Source organism: Onychostoma macrolepis, chromosome 16 (genome assembly GCF_012432095.1).
Source record: "Onychostoma macrolepis isolate SWU-2019 chromosome 16, ASM1243209v1, whole genome shotgun sequence".
Taxonomy (NCBI): domain Eukaryota; kingdom Metazoa; phylum Chordata; class Actinopteri; order Cypriniformes; family Cyprinidae; genus Onychostoma; species Onychostoma macrolepis.
Window position 1 is genome coordinate 29,952,574 of NC_081170.1, and position 16,696 is coordinate 29,969,269.

A 16,696-nucleotide genomic window follows, 5' to 3' on the forward strand; every position below is an offset into this window, starting at 1 on the left:
ACGCAGACGTTAGTAAATCTCGTTGAGTGATTCATTTGAATACTCTCCTCCCATAAATTTTGCATCTGAAAGGGAAACTTCTAGAAATGCATATTCAATAAGATCAGGCACAAAAGTAACTGTGTCCATGCCTTTTCCGCGCTAATTCGTCACTGCGAGTCTTTAGTAAAACCCGACAGAACTATTTTAACGCCAAAAGACGGTTTGCGCTGGTGCAAGCTGTTAGTAAAACTGGCCCTTAGTTCATTAACAGTCGGCTGTTTACAGTTGTTGTAATGGTTTGTATCAACTTGCCACGTTAATATAAGATGTAATATTTATCTTGCGGAACACACCTGTTGGGATGCCTTAATACCAAATTACACGTTATGTTTCTTGTTGTTTGTTTGACAGGCAGTGGCTGTGAGTTAGTGGTGAGATTCTCAGCATTTCTGAACGGCCACTATCCTCCAGCGGATTTGTGTGGAGATATCGCCGTGTCCTACAGCTCAGCTACAGGTATGAGCTCCTCGTGAACACTCCCACGCTCTGTTTGTCTGACTCCATCTCTAAGCTCTGGAACACATTACCCTCTTTCCTCACTTCTTTAAGCCCTTTTACTCATTTCAAGATGTCTGGATGTTTGCCAAAGCAGAAAAAGCAGCAGAAAGGCTGCGTTTGTCCTGGCGTTTCTCTTGGATGCTGTCTGTGTTGGCAGAGACTGCTGGAAAACTTCCTGAAAATATCCGGGAGTTTCCCTTTTCTCTGGCTCTCTTTTTCTTTCTGTCCTTCTGAAAATAGTGAGTCTGTTTTACGCATTAGATCGCAGGTACATAGGACTGCACACACACACACACACACACGCTTGTCTAGCTTTCTAAATGAGGACATATCATTGACTTCTATTGTTTTTAGATGAAGCTAATAAGAATGACTAAAGACTAACCCAAACCCTAACACTATAAGAAACGTCTGAAAGTTTCCAATTGAAGGTTTTGTCATATTTAGCCAAATTATTGGGCACAACTTTGTGTCCAAACTTTAGCAACAAAGTCAATGCACTTTAAAATATACAGTACTATATACAATACTGTTAATACACTGTGTCTTTATTGTTCCCTATAATATTCAGCATAAAGTATAAAGCTAATTATAATGACTTTTTTGAATTAAACACACACACACACACACACACTCACACACACTTAAACCTGGGGAAACCCCACTTACTCTGGCTGTAATAGCCCTCAGTTTGTTTTACTCTTTCTGTTCACCTCTTTCTCACACACACACACACACACACACATACACACGCAGAGCACTCTCTATGCTGGGAATTTGTATACGCAGTAACAGGCACTAAGGATCTGGGTCCGGATTTATGAAAATCTTGTAAGAATGTTTATAAGCAATCTACGGAGCCCTTTAAGGGACATGGTGGTGGGAAAAATTCAGGGTGGGAGGAAAAAATATTTTTCAAATGTTTTGCGTTCTCTCGAGAAATTTTGCGTTTCCTCGCAAAACCATTTGTGTTCGGTCAAATTCTTCCTGTTTACTTTACAGCTTGCAGTGGTTACGGCTCGTATGTTCACAATGGAGCGGTTCATAGTGTTTTATTTTGAACTTGGACTATAAATTAATAAATTAATAAGTCAGTGCTTAGTTCATGGCACGGTTTTGGGACATAATAAAACGCTTAATATTTTAAAACAGTGACATTGGAGGACCAAATTCGATAATAATAAAAGCTGGTAAAATTATTATAACCTTATTAATAATATTACTAAGCAGAATAGCCCAGAATATGAACGCAACACCCTGCACATAAGCTTTTTCTCCCCCATAAAACGCTTAAGGTAGGCTAATGACTGAAAACAGTGATTTAAAAATACCAAATCCGTTGCATTCATATTCTGGGCTATTCTGCTTTATTAATGGTAATATTATTAATAAGGTTTTTAATATAAGCCTAATAATTTTATTAGTATGTATTTATTTAGTATTTATTATTATTGAATTTGGTCCTCCAATGTCACTGTTTAATGCATTAAACCACATTAAAGCGTTTTAGAATGTCCCAAAACCGTGCTTCGACATAAGCACTGACTGTACTTTATTGAGTCCAAGTTCAAAATAAAACTCTATGAACCGCTCCATTGTGAACATACGAGCTGTAACCACTGCAAGCTGTAAAGAAACAGGAAGAGTTTGTCCGAACTCAAATGTCTTTGCGAGCGAACGCAAAAGTTTGGCGAGAGAACGCAAATATCTTTGAGAGGGAACGCAAAAGTTTTGTGAGGGAACGCAAAGTTTCTTGAGAGAACGCTAAAGTTTTGCGAGAGAACACAAAACACTGGAAAAATATTTTTTCCTCCCACCTTGAATTTTTTCCACTCACCCCGAATTTTTCCCACCACCATGTCAAGTCAAGTCAAGTCACCTTTATTTATATAGCGCTTTTACAATACAGATTGTGTCAAAGCACTTAACAGTATCAAATTGGAGGATAGTGTCAGTAATGTATAATGATAAGATTAAACACTCAATTTTCAATTTTCAGTTAAAAATTGTCCCTTAAACGGCTCCGTAGATGTCCTTGCAATTCCTGAAAAAATTTTTTTTAATATATTTTCTTTTAGGAATATCTTAATTATTTTGGTAAGACTTTAGTATAGGGACCCATTCTCACTATTAACTAATTGCTTATTAGCATGCCTATTAATAACATATTGCTTGTTTATTAATACTTATAAAGCACATATTCTGCATGACCATATTCTACATCCCTAATCCCACCCAATACCTAAACTTAACAACTACCTTAATAACTATTAATAAGCAGCAAATCAGGAGTTTATTGAGGCAAAATCATAGTTAATAGTTTGTAGTGAGAATTGGACCTTAAAATAAAGTGTGACCTTTTTTCTTGATCAGCTCAATGAAAAATACCTTTAAAGGCTTTATAGTACTTGCGCCGTGCACATATTAGTAGTATTAGTATTAGAATTAGAATTATGTGTTTGTATTATGTTGTAAGACTTAATATTTGAAACCTAACAAGTTCATTAAATGTCTTACATTTGGGGATTTGAGACAAGTTGTAAGATATTTTAACTTTAAGAGGTTATTTATAATGATTTTCTTCAGAAATTCAAATCCAAAGATCTCAGGAATTCCGTTTAAGAATATTCTTCTTTATTTTGGGAATACAAAATATTCGTAACATTTTTCTTAGGTTAGAAAACAAGAAGAAAATAGGAGTTAAGAATATTAAGAATATTTCATGAATCTGGTTTTATATGATATTTGTGATATAAGTGCTTGTAAACGTGCGTGTATTGAGCACCGGAGTAGTTCTGCGTTGGAGATGCTTGTGTGGAATGGGAAGAATTTGTGTGTGTGTCGCCCATGCAAGCCTGTAATTACTGTCCTAATCACTTGCTCCTTCCACACCTCAAAACACACTCACACACACATACACTCAAAGGTTAATTGTAGCGCTTTGAAGGTTTTAATCCAGCTTTCATTTTGCTCTCATGTTCAGACCCTCACTGACAATAAACACATCCCAAAATAGACCCCAAAATAGTCTAAATGCATTTAACGCACTCAAATCTGGATCAAGACATTGTGGGGATGTTTTCAGAACAGTATGTTTCCATTCACCAGAAGTAATATCATCCACATCTTGATGCCATAAATATTTGATTGGATTTACTGTTCAGTTGCACTAAACTAAAGTATAATGTTGTGTAGAGTCGACCTGCTTGGAACCAGCGACTTGCAGAAACCTCCAATTCGCTTGCCGCAGAATCATTAAATTGTTTTTAATATGTATTTTTTGTTAAGTACCAATGAGAGTGCAGTAAAGTTGAAATCCATTCTGAAGATTTCTAGCACAGAAAAGTGCTAAAAGTGCACAGACTCTCTATGTGGCGTAGATGGAGCAGTATTTGTGTAGTAACAGCAGGAATAGCTCTTGAGAACATGTGGAATGCAGAGCGTGTTTTTGGGAGTGTGGTTTAGATGACTGATGTAGCCACCGCTTAAAGTGCCTTTTCTGGGCAGTAATGGCTGCTCCTCTCTTTAAGTAAACAGAGCAGTCGCTGCTGACATGGACGATGAGGTTAGCTGGTTAGGGTGAGTTTTTGTCAGAGGGTTGGTGGTGTTTACACAGAGATAACTTGAGCTTTACGCAAATGGAGCGGGAACTCTGAGGGGAGACTAATGCTACATTTAGACCTGGAAGCAGAGGTGTATCTCAAACACTTCCAGCTTATAGGTCATATTTCATAAAGTGTGCTGCCGGTCAGAAGCATTCAGCTCAACAGCTACCATTGATTTCAGTAAAAGCTTTTTGGTTGAATCTCATGAAAACAGGCCCAGGTCAGATTTCACTCTAAAACAAGAGAGAAAAAATATATTTCTGAAATGTAATATTTAAAAATTCAGTAAAACATTGTGAAATATTATTACAATTTAAAAGAAATGTTTTCTCTTTGAATAAAATGTAGGTTGTAATTTCTTCCTAGGAGGGCAGCATTTTCAGCCATTACTGATGAATAGAAATTCATTAAAGAGACTAGAACTGAATTTATTTGAGATAGAAATCTGTCGTAAATGTCTTTACTGCTCAATAAATGTATTATTTGTATTAATTTCTTTTTTGCAATATCTTGCCCCATTTTTTAGTTGTAATAATATTTCAGAACAGTACTGTTTAAAATATATGTTAATCGTATAAATGCAGCCTTGGTGAGCATGAGAGACTTTCCAGACTTCCAGACTTCTTGATATTATATACACAGTTGTGCTCAAAATTATTCATACCCTTAGTAAATATGATCAAAGAAGGCTGTGAAAATAAGTCTGCATTGTTTATCCATTTGATCTTTCATTCAGAAATAAAATAAAAAATTAACCTTTAATTGAAATAAAACAAAAAGTGAAAGTGGGGGAAAATCACATTAGGAAATAAATATTTTCTCTAGTACACAATGGCTACAATTATTTGTACCCCTAGAAATTCTTATGATTAAAATATCTCAAGTATATTCCAATTCATATTTGCATTTTTTAGCACACCAGGGTGACTAGGAGCATGAAATCGTCCAGCCTTGACTTCCTGTTTCACAGGATTAGTAATATGGGGAACACAAAGGCCAAATTCCCTTAATCATTGATCACAGAGAGTAAAACCAAAGAATATATTTCTGTTGTGCAGCAAAAGATTGTTGAACTTTAGAAATTTAGAAAGTGGCTGTAAGAAAAGAGCTAAAGCATTAAAAATCCCCATTTCCACCATCAGGGCAATAATTAAGAATTTCCAATCAACTAAAGATGTTACAAATCTGTCTGGAAGATGACATGTGTCTATATCGTCCTAATGCACGGTTAGAAGGAGAGTTTGAGTGGACAAAGACTCTCCAAGGACCACAGCTGGAGAATTGCAGAGATTAGTTGAGTCTCGGGGACATCACCACATGTTGTTCAAATGGGTTTCAAGAAAAATTCTTCTCGCTCATCCAAAAACAAACTCCAGCATATTCAGTTATCAGACACGACTGGAACTTCAAATGGGACTGGCTTCTATGGTCAGATGAAACTAAAAAATGAGCTTTTTGGCAGCAAACACTCAAGATGGGTTTGGTGAACACCGGGATAAAAAGTACCCCATGTGTACAATGAAATATACTGCTGTATTTTTAATGTTGTGGGCCTATATTTCTGCTGGAGGTCCTGGACATCTTGTTTAGACACATGGCATCATGGATTCTATCAAATACCAACAGATAAAAAATTAAAAACTGACTGTCCATGCTAGAAATCTTACAATGGGCTGTGGTTGGATCCTCCAACAGGATAATGATCCACAAGCAAACATCGAAATCAAAACAAAAATGGGACACTGTGAACAAAACCAAGCTTCTGCCATGGCAGTCCCAGTTCCCTGACCTGAACCCTACGGAAAATGAGTGGCACCAACATGGAGCTTATGGGAATCTAAAGGGTCTGGAGTGATTTTGGATGAAGGAATGGTCTCTGATCTCTTGTCAGGTGTTCTCCAAACTCATCAGGCATTATAGGTAAAGACTCAGAGCTGATATCTTGGAAAAAGGAGGTTGCAAAAAGTATTGAATAAAAGGGTATGATTAATTGTGGCCAATGTGTATTAGAGAAAAACATTTATTTCATAATGAAATTTCTCTCCCATTTTAAATTCTTATTCTCCAATGAAAGGCTATATTTTTGTAAATTTTTCAAATAAAAGATCAAAAGGATTAATAATACAGATTTATTTTCACAGCCTTCTTTGATCATATTTACCAAGGGTATGAATAATTTTGAGCACAACTGTGTGTATATATATATATATATATATATATATATATGTGTGTATGTGTGTGTGTATGTGTGTGTGTGTGTGTATGTATATTTAAAAACGAATCTTTTTTGTGGATGTTGTGGATGTTTTTCTTCTGTTTCTTTTGATTTTGAATGTTTATATAATATGAAATTACTGTATCAGTGGTTTTTCTGTACTGCAGTCACCCCTGTCTGCTCCTCTGTAATATGATTCTTGTGTCAGTGTGAATATGTAACTCAGATATCCTTCTTTCTTGCTGCCACCCATGCCAGAGCTCAACCCTGCAGGTGAGTGACAGGAAGGTCCTCAGAACAGGATATATTTTCATATCATCAGATGTGACTGCATATGTTCAGCTGTAGGCAAAAACTTTAATGTGCAAACATGTTCATAAATGTACACACAAAACACAGGGCATTTAAAATACACATTCACTGCAGTAGTTGATGTGTCCAGTAGGGGGTAGGGGGTGATAGCTTCATACAGGTGATTTTATTCCTCATCTGAAGTCATGTCTTTCTTTGCGCTACAGCAACAGTTTCAGAACTTTTTTGTCAGTCAAATCCCTTAGACATAAACTATGTATCCTCTGAGATTTTAAGTTAATATTTCAATAATTTAATAACACATTTGCATGTTCAAAGTTTTCAGATGTCAGTTATTGGTCAAAACATGCAAGTAAATACACTTTTGAATGTATTTACTGGTACCCCTAGAACCCCCCCCCCCAAAAAAAACCATATTGCGATTATGTTGTCATATATTGCTATATGAAGTGGAATACGCTAAACATTTTATTTTGTAAGTGGACCAAAATCTCTTTTTAGTTATGATAGTATCTCAGAGTCCACATTGCATTCACACTGTTGTTTTTAGGAACCCGATCAAATTTAATAATAACATCAATACTTTCTTAATTTACTGTGAACCAAGTTGAAACGCTGAAAACATCAGATTGTGAGCTGCACTCATGAACACAGTGATGCTCCTCACTTTGAAACACGCAGACTCAACAGACTACATATTTAAATTGCAGTATTTGATTTGATAATCTCACTATATCACAATGCCACTATTATTTTTATTATTTCGCAAAGCCCCGTTTGGGAAACCATGCTCTCAAGTAAGACATTAGCTCAGTTGCTTAAGGCACTACAGTACAGGTTCAGATTACCTTAACAGACATAACAGGAAAGCATTACTGAAACCTCAGATGCACTGATCTACTCAACAAATACTGATCCCATGTTTTTGTGAACAGTACATAGGTACTTGCCTATTTTTCCAACATCACTGATCTTATATTCTTTTCTTCAAACTCTTAGAGAGTCTACTCTGTCTCATTATTATTATTTTTTTAAGACTTGTTCAGCCGAGCTAATTTTGGCTGAAATGCCCCGTCTGTAGATGAGGCTTTTACAGTCCAGTGTGTGTTTGAGTGGTTCTTGTCTTTACCTGAATGACTTGTGTAATGACTTATCTTTGTGTTTGTCTTCACTCTGTCAGGAATCCCTCGAGTATCGCAGTGTAAATTTAACCTGCCTCTTCGGTTAGTGTGCTACCCCTCCTCAGCTGTCAAAAATGCCAAGTACAAGATCACTGTGGACACCAACAAACCTCCCGTCAACCTCAATGAAGTCTTCCCAGGTACCACAGCCAAACATATTTTTTGTAATTCTATTTGAGTCCAGCCATCTCTGGAAATTATGGATGAATCATACAAAAACATATTGCATCATATGCAAGCTTCCTTGCCAAAAATTCAACCACCAACCTACACTACTATTATAGGAGTAAGGATTTGACTTAGGCAAATACAAATTTTGCAGATTCATTAGTTTGCCACTGGGGATGTACGACAGCAACAGTTGTAAAAGTTGACAAACATTGGGTCTCACTTCAGCAAATTACTAGTTGCATTTAAAGAGCATTTGCCCATTGAATACTTGCACAACTGTTTCCAAATTCTACAGCTTAGGGGTCAGAGTCGCAAAATATTCTTAAAAAAATTATAATTTTTACTGCTATTTGCTAACTTCCTTTTATTTCCAAAAGCATTTCTTAAGAAAGTTCTTATGGATGGACACTTCACTCACTTCACACTCACTCACTCACTTATCTCCAACTTGTCTTGTCTTGGCCCATTCATAAAGAGCGGCATTTACTTAATTCCTAAATGAATCAGCAGTTTGAACAAATCGAATGAATGAATGAATGACTCAATGACTTATAAAATAAGACATTTACTGCCATACACTGGCAGTTTTAGTTTTTTATTTAGAGTTCATTAAAAAATAATTCCATATTTCTATATTAATAAAAAATCTGAAAATTAAAAAAAAAAAAAAAAAAAATGCTATTAATAAAAATCTAATTAAAAGGATAGTTCACCCAAAAATTTAAAATGGGGAAAAAAAGGTAACACAATAATGTCTTTATGTTTTGGGGTCATTTCTCAGCCAAATAAATTTGTGATTAATTAGATTAATTAATTGCCACATAATGTTATTAATTAATTAGATGGCCCTAGAAAATATATATTTATAGGAACATAAATTAACATAAATTTAGTTAACACTGAAAATATATGTAATATAAGTATAATTACATTAGTGTAATTCCCACTTTTTCATGTTATTGGTGAGCAGTGGAGTCAGTGTTCTGTTATCTGGGTGAGTGCTGTAGACGGGGCTTGGAAAAGCATTTTTCTGAGATAATGTGAGGCCTGAGCTTTGGTCAGATAAGAAACAAACCGCTGTGCTCCGGCGTCCTGCGTGCTGATAAGAGACTATCTCTGTCTGACATCCGTTCAGCCACTCTGCATGAGAATCAGAAGCCATCAGGAGGGACAGACAGACGGCAGCATGAGACAGAGACGGCAACATGCGCCTGTGTTCTTGGGGGAAAGGACACTACAAACAATTGTCTTTTTTGGATATGTACTACCACTAGCATTGTATTATGAAAATTGTTCAGTAAGCCCAAAGAGCATTTGGACACTTAAGCTAAACTTTAATATGTATGAATGTCATTGCATTATACAACAAATTTATCAAAAAAATGAAGTTTTGGTCACGGAAATTTACATTTTCCACTCAGCACCCCTGTACATACAGAGAGTTACTCATGAGAACACAGTTTATTATCAGGTTTTAAGGCTGTCAGTTGATTAAAACAATTGAATAAATTTTCGGTGTTAACCTAATTTTTGTTTGTATGTTATGTTTTTCTTTTAAACAATTCTTTAAAATAGAAAAAAAATTATTTTGTACCAATTTTAGTATCATAGAAAAAAAATTGTGTTTTATTTTAATAGTTTATAATTTAACTATTTGAAAAATATCAAATAATATCATTTTTTTAAAATTTAACTAAAATAGATAATTTATAATAGTAATAATTATAAACTGTCAATCACTTCAGTTCAACACAAGCTCCCTGACTAAAAAAAAAAACTTTCTACACTGCACAGTGAATCTCTTATTTATGCTTTTTTGGTTATAATGAAATAATTTGCAAGTGTGCACAACTCACTGATCTCACTGAACAAAAACTATTATTGAGCAGATTGTCTAACTTAAACGCCTTTGTTTGTCATTGCGTCACGTGCTCGACAACAAAAACAAAATAGAAACCCTTGACACTCTTCACGGAGTGCGCACACAAATACTTACAGGAGCGTTTGAAAGCATCTGTAATGCTGCAGAAAGGCTGGTATGGTTCCATTTTACTGGTGCTTTTGACTACACTCTGTTTCTGGGTTTCAGATTTCTCTGAGAAGTCAGAAAATAATGACAGCAGTGCTTTGGGCTTCCAACTCATCACAGGCTCCAGGGTCATTGTCCTTGTCTCCAAAACATCCCGTGAGTTCTCACATACCAGCACACACATACCCAACTTATGTCAACAACTTTCTGCTATTTTAAGGTTTCTGAAAAATATACATTTTCAGACTCCTCCTACAGTGTTCATTAAATCTTTACCAAATTTTATCTTACTGGATTATTTTATCCAAAACTTGTGCAATCGATGTTCTCATATATTCAATGAAAAAATCAATATTGATTTTTTTTTAACTTTTCAGTTCTGTGTTGAAGCAAAATTTGGTATATGTCATTAAAACCATGCTCTGAAGATTTGGCACAGGTCCTACCGATCAAGAAATTAAAAATATGTAAATAATATTTGTTGAGGCTTCTGAATAATTTCAAAACTCTACTGTTCTCTTTGTGTCATGATAATCCATGTCAGTGATTTTTATGTGCGTTTAAATTTTTATTATTATTTTTTAAGTCTTGTTTTGTCTCTGCTTTTTTGTAATGTAGTTTTTGAAGAATTATTATTATTATTATTCAGTTAAATGGCACTCTGTAAATCAATTGCTTTAGAAAATGCGTACTTCAGATTGTAGTTCAAATATTTTAAGTTTTTTTTTTTGTTCTAACTTAACGTTATTGCAAAGAAGAAAAAAATCTTTCATCAGATTTTAATAAGGTCCTGTGCCTCCAAAGCAGCTTTTCTTTTTGACTGACATCACCAAGCCCAACCACTCCCCTCCAATCAGCTGTCATAAAAAGACCACTTTTCTCCATTCACTGTTTCTCGTGGTTAACATCAAGAGCTGCCCTATATTTTCAAGTGGAATATCCTTGTTACTCATAAATAGATTTTCTGAAATGTTCATTTTATGACAGTAAACTTGAACTGACTTGAATGACTTAAAGGGGAAGTTGATTGCGATTTCACTTTTTTTAATGTTAGTTAGTTTGTAATGTTGCTGTTTGTGCATAAACAACATCTGCAAACTTTTGCTACGGATACGCCTATCGTTTACACTACTCCGGCGTTTTCGAGGTAGAAAACGGAGACTTGAAAACGCTGCAGACCCTGTTTTAGTTTGAAAACTCCGGGGTTGCGTTTCAGTGTAAACGGACTAAAACGGAGACTTTTGAAAACGATGGCATGGCTGCCCACATTTGCACTGCGTATCCTTGATGACCGTGTAAACAATAACATCATGCACATTATTGAACCCATAGATAATAGGGAATCTACCTATACATATCTATGGTTGTACCTGCACGAATGGTCACGTGGCATGCAGTTTTGTGTAGTGTAAACGGAGATCGTTTCTGAAACGCAGCGGAAACGCCATTGTAAACGGGGCTTGTTTTCATTCTAAAACGCCGTTTTAAAATGAAAACGCACTAGTGTAAACGGGGCCTTAATCAGGATAAAACCGTATATTAAAAACTAACATAAGCAGTAGCATTTACAAATAACAGCGTATCTAAAAGTATGAGACAACAACAAAAAAAAAAACATACCATTAAGAGCTGTGTGCTTGCACAGGTTCTGTGCGATCCTCTTCACTAGTATCCTCTGCTTCTCAGTTGGGCTTAAATTGTTAAGCAATATTGACGACGCCATTGTTTACAATACAACCGGAGCACATGCCGCTGAGGTGAGGGGTGTGACTTTAAGACATGCACTAGGCGGTTTATCGAATCACAACACACTGGGCCAGCTAACCAATCTGAGCCCATTATGTATTTCTGACGGAGGGGCTTCATAAAATCAGGAAATCATCAGAGCGTTCAAAGGAGAAGGGACAGAGCTGTGTGGAACAAAGGTAAATGTTGAAAAAAAACAAAGCATTAACACGTTAGACTGCACCCCATAAACACAATCAAGCCTAGAAAAAAGAAAAAGAAAAAAAAAACAGTCAACCACCCCTTTAATCAGAGGAAATGTTTCAAAATCTGTTTCATGAAGACAAGCACATGGTGACAGCAGCAAAGAGAAACTCTGTTTGAAGACAAAGGAGAAACTACATATAGAGAAATCTCAGAAAGAAAATCCATCCTCTATCCTTGATTGATATTTATTCTTCAAAACATCTTTAAGAATGGCAGTGTTGACTGAAAATGTGTTAAATCTGCATCGATATTTGTAAACTAGTGCTGGGAATTTAAGAATCAGGTACAGTATTAGGTGAAAGAGCCACCTTGGTTGTGTATTTCCACAAGAAAAGGGTCAGTCAAATCCTCTAATGAAAGTTCTGTTGTGGTGCCAGTGTGGATCGACATCTTGCTCTCTCTCTCCCTTTCTTCTGTCTGTCTTTCGTGAACATGCATAAATGCACACTTTCACACAACCCCAAAACACACACACACACACACACACACACACACGCTTCACTAACTCTCGCATCCATCATGCGAGGAAGCCCTGTGATCTGTTTCAGGTTGTCATGAGCTAATTACAGGTGCGGGAGACGGAAGGCTGATAGCACTGCTCTGTCTCTCTCTTTATGTGAGTGTGTGTTGAATCTCTGCAGAGCGTTACAGGATCCAGAGCGAGAGCTTTGAGGATATCTGGCTGGTAGCCAAGGAGCTGGTGCAGCGTTTCGACCAGCATTTTGCCTCCCTTGGAGTCAAAGACTTTCGGAACAGCTTTACTGGACCAATTCCACTGCCTGAGTACTTTGAGACAGTGGACCACCATTTTGAGGTGTGGAGTTTCTCACTCGGTCACACATATTTAAATCAGATTCTTGGTTCTCTATACATATGGAAGCATATAGTGACATCCTTAATAAATACTGTATGACATTAAAACATAACCCTCTGTGTAAGGTTTTCTCATTTTGTGGGAATATTTGTAGCTTCGTGTGAATGCGCAGAAGTATCAGGATTTGCTGTCAGAGAGAGCCGTCCAGTTCAGGGCCATCCAGCGCCGTCTACTCACCCGCTTTAAAGACAAAACCCCAGGGCCACTTCAAAACCTGGACACGCTGATGGAGGGAACCTACCGCCAAGTAAGCACAATTACACAAAGACATACTAGAGATTAAAGGGATAGTTCAACCAAAAATGAAAATTTGCTGTTAATTTACTCACCCTCAAGCCATCCAAGATGCAGGTGTTTTTTTATTTATTTATTTATTTTTTTTAAAGTAGAACAGTAAAGAAGATTGTTAGCTAAAACTGTGGTCTTTGGTGATTCATAAAATACAAGTCAGCGACTGCCCATTTTTGAGAATAAAAAAAGCATATCAAGAAACACAAAATGAATACCTTTGGATCCTGTCAATATATTGTGGTCTTATGAAGAGAAACTATTGGTATGTGCAAGAAAGTTTAAGTACATTTCCATAATGTACTTAAAGTGCTCTATTTTCACGCATTAATTTTGTACTTAATATACTAAAAATGATTCTTTAGTACTTCTTAAGGTCAACTTAAGATCATCTAAGTGTACTCAACAGTGCTATTTTGAGACACCATGAATATGAACTAAAATGCACTTTTAACATACTATCTTTGTATTTAAAAAATGTATTTAGCTACCACTTGTAGCACACTTGAGTGTACTAGTGTATGAAAGATGAGTTTAGGTGTACTACATGTGTACTATGATCTTAAGTTGATCTTAAGAAGTACTAAAGGATATTTTTTAGTATATTAAGTACAAAATTAGTGCGCGAAAATAGAGCATTTTAAGTACGTTATGGAAGTGCACTTTTTTTTTCACCTGGGATTATTTACAACAGCATTACCTGTTCTTTACTTACAAACCCAAACAAGAGGCTGTTCATTAAACATTAACCTGAACCTGAACAGAAACCCATCAGGCTTGGCTTGGGTCAGGTAACAGACCTCTTAAAGACATATACACATTTTGAAATCGGGCATTATGCTAGAGCTAACGTGCCGTAACTGACAAAAATAACTGTCATTTTTACCCATTCGGTCAAATATTGCGCTGCAAAGAGCAATACTAGTTTTAACTTGTCTGCTTCGCGTCAGGTGGTTCTTTGCCTCAGGTGGTTCTTTGATTAAAATCATTTAATGCACAGAAAGCTGTTGATTATACCTTACATATATATATATATATATATATATATATATATATCTATCAAAGGTGACAGTAAAGACATACAATCTGTTTCATTTAAATGCTGTTTTTTTTTTTTTTGTCCCCTCAAAAAAATTAAAATAAAAATCACGGTTTTCACAAAAATGTTTGACACTGAAGACTGGAGTAATAACTGCTGAAAATATAAAGTATATTCAAATAGAATACAGTTATTTCACATTGTTATAATATTTCAGAATATTACTGTTCTTATTGTATTTTTGATCACATAAATGGAGGCTGTGTGAGCATACAACTTCTATTAAAAAGATACAAAATTCAATTGACCCCAAACTTTTGAACAGTAGTGTACACTCTTAGCCATTAGATTCGTTTATGACTGACATCTAGAACAAGGCACTGAGTGTCTGTTACCGAATTCAGCATTGCACGGTTGCTTTGAAAACTTTGAGGGTTCAGAGATGAATACACTGTTGAGTTGTTGACATGCTTTACCGATTACATGTTTTGTTGTTACACATCATGTTCATGTTACTCATAGAAAGTAGATGCGTCTCCATCATTACACATTAACAGACTGTGGGTTGCCATCTACCATGTGTCTGATGCTCTGGATGCTTGTGGGAAGATAAGATTTCACTTGCTCATTCCTTCTTAACCCCACTCTCATTCCTCTGATCGTTTATTTGTGTGGATAAATCCCTTTACTTCTAAATTTGGGATCAACAAGAATTCTTGAGGAAAAGAGAGATGTGTTGAGGTCTAGAGTGCACCGACCGTCTACGTTTCCCACAAATATTTTTCCTCGTAAGAGAGCTTTAAAAAGGCTTCTGTGTGTGTGTGTGTTTCTCTGTGAGTTGTGTGGCTCCCTGTAATTAGCAGTTGAAAGGTGAAGGTGGCTGGCCAGTGAATGACAGCTCACTGCGGGGCCCCTGCACTCATAATGGAGGCCTCTCTCCTACAGCCTTGATTTATTTGAGCCCAAATGGAGTGCTAAACAGGGCTAAATGCTGCTCAACACTGATCCTCCTGTCTACATGAGCTCTGCCATTAATGGCCAATGGTCTGAGATCTGGAGGCATGTGCTTCCATGTACATGTGTCTGTTTGATGCCAGGTTCAAAAGGGACTCTCAGGTACTGCTTCTGTTTGTGTAACCTATGAAAGGCCTTAGGGAGTTCCTGTTTTTCTTCTCCTGCTCTTTTCCTTTTTTCCCTCTCTTCATCAGCACATATACACCTCATTCACAGTCAAGGGCACAAAGAAACATTGATGTAGGCTGCTTAGATTTGATCTGATTTCCAAGGGTTTATAGCCTAATTCTTTGGGCCTTAAAACTCCCAAAACATATCATAATCGTGCAATTAAAATGTCTTTTTTTATCTTTTGTTTTATCAAATTCAGTACAAAAATGTGTTCCAAGTCTAAAGGCCCACCAAGAAGGATAAGGATAACTATATTAGTATCCAAAACAACACGAGATATCATTCTGTTTATTGTAAGCATGCACTGCAGTTATGTCATCTGGTGCTTTAAATGCTCAAGCTCAATGTTTTTATATTTCAACAGCTGGAAAAAAAATAGTTCTGAAAGTGAATCAACCGATATTGTTACACTGACGTTATTATTATAGTTGTTGTGTGGCCATCCCTATTGTATTAGAATTAAAACATTCATTATTATACTTATCATCCTTGGTGGAAAACGTTAATTTGTGGGTGGAAGTCTGTATACACAGCCACAAATGCAGTTCCATAGGGGGCGATAGACTTAACTTCAAATGTCTGTACATTTTTACCCCAAATTTGTTGTTATTCAGGTTGCTAGCTATAACAGGCTCAGCAATGTGAGTTTGTATTATATGTGTAAAACACTTCGTGTAAATATATTCGCATAGTTTTTGACAAGTTAAAGTGCAGGACATGCTTGATGTTAAAAAGAGTTCTTAAGCTGCGGTACTCGTGCTGTCACACCACACACAGATACTTTGCATCACAGGTGTTTGCCCAAAGGCAGGCAGTCTCAGTGGGGGAGCTACTGATAATACATACAGGTGCATTCTTATTAGCATTTCATTCTGGATGTGAGCGTTTGTTTGTTAGCTATTAATTACGCTGATTCAGAGGTGTTGGGGAACTTTTACATTATTAATTTTAAAGCATACTTTTTACTGCATGGCAAGCTACAAAATAAACAATAATGATACATGACCAGTTCCTAAAAGGGACTTATTGTTATTTGTTTGTGAATCAGACTGATCTTGTCCCAGCAGTTCTCGAGTAAACAAGTCACTGCTGTTGATGCCTTTGGCACAGGTTTGAGCCATGAGTAAATTTGTCTTTCACTCTCATCTCAAATGAGCCAGAAATTAAATGAACAGCATTACATGAGCAGGAGTGTGATATGGCTCTATATTCCATATGTTCATGTGTGAAAATGTCTGATGGGGCTAAAGTGTTGAGTAATATGC

At 36.3% G+C, this 16,696-nt stretch overlaps 1 protein-coding gene across 3 annotated transcripts in view; it reads left to right on the top strand.

The window, feature by feature from the left end:
• The window catches only part of bbs9 (Bardet-Biedl syndrome 9), a 138,870-nt gene that overhangs the window by 29,652 nt on the left and 92,522 nt on the right, over positions 1 to 16,696 (top strand). For 2 of the 3 annotated variants that reach the window (XM_058746547.1, XM_058746550.1), the window contains exons 14-19: positions 394 to 498; positions 6,619 to 6,633; positions 7,853 to 7,993; positions 10,114 to 10,209; positions 12,687 to 12,859; positions 13,014 to 13,166. In XM_058746547.1, the coding sequence (XP_058602530.1) occupies positions 394 to 498; positions 6,619 to 6,633; positions 7,853 to 7,993; positions 10,114 to 10,209; positions 12,687 to 12,859; positions 13,014 to 13,166 (683 nt within the window). The remainder of the gene's footprint in view (positions 1 to 393; positions 499 to 6,618; positions 6,634 to 7,852; positions 7,994 to 10,113; positions 10,210 to 12,686; positions 12,860 to 13,013; positions 13,167 to 16,696) is intronic. The other variant, XM_058746549.1, reaches the window with a different exon arrangement.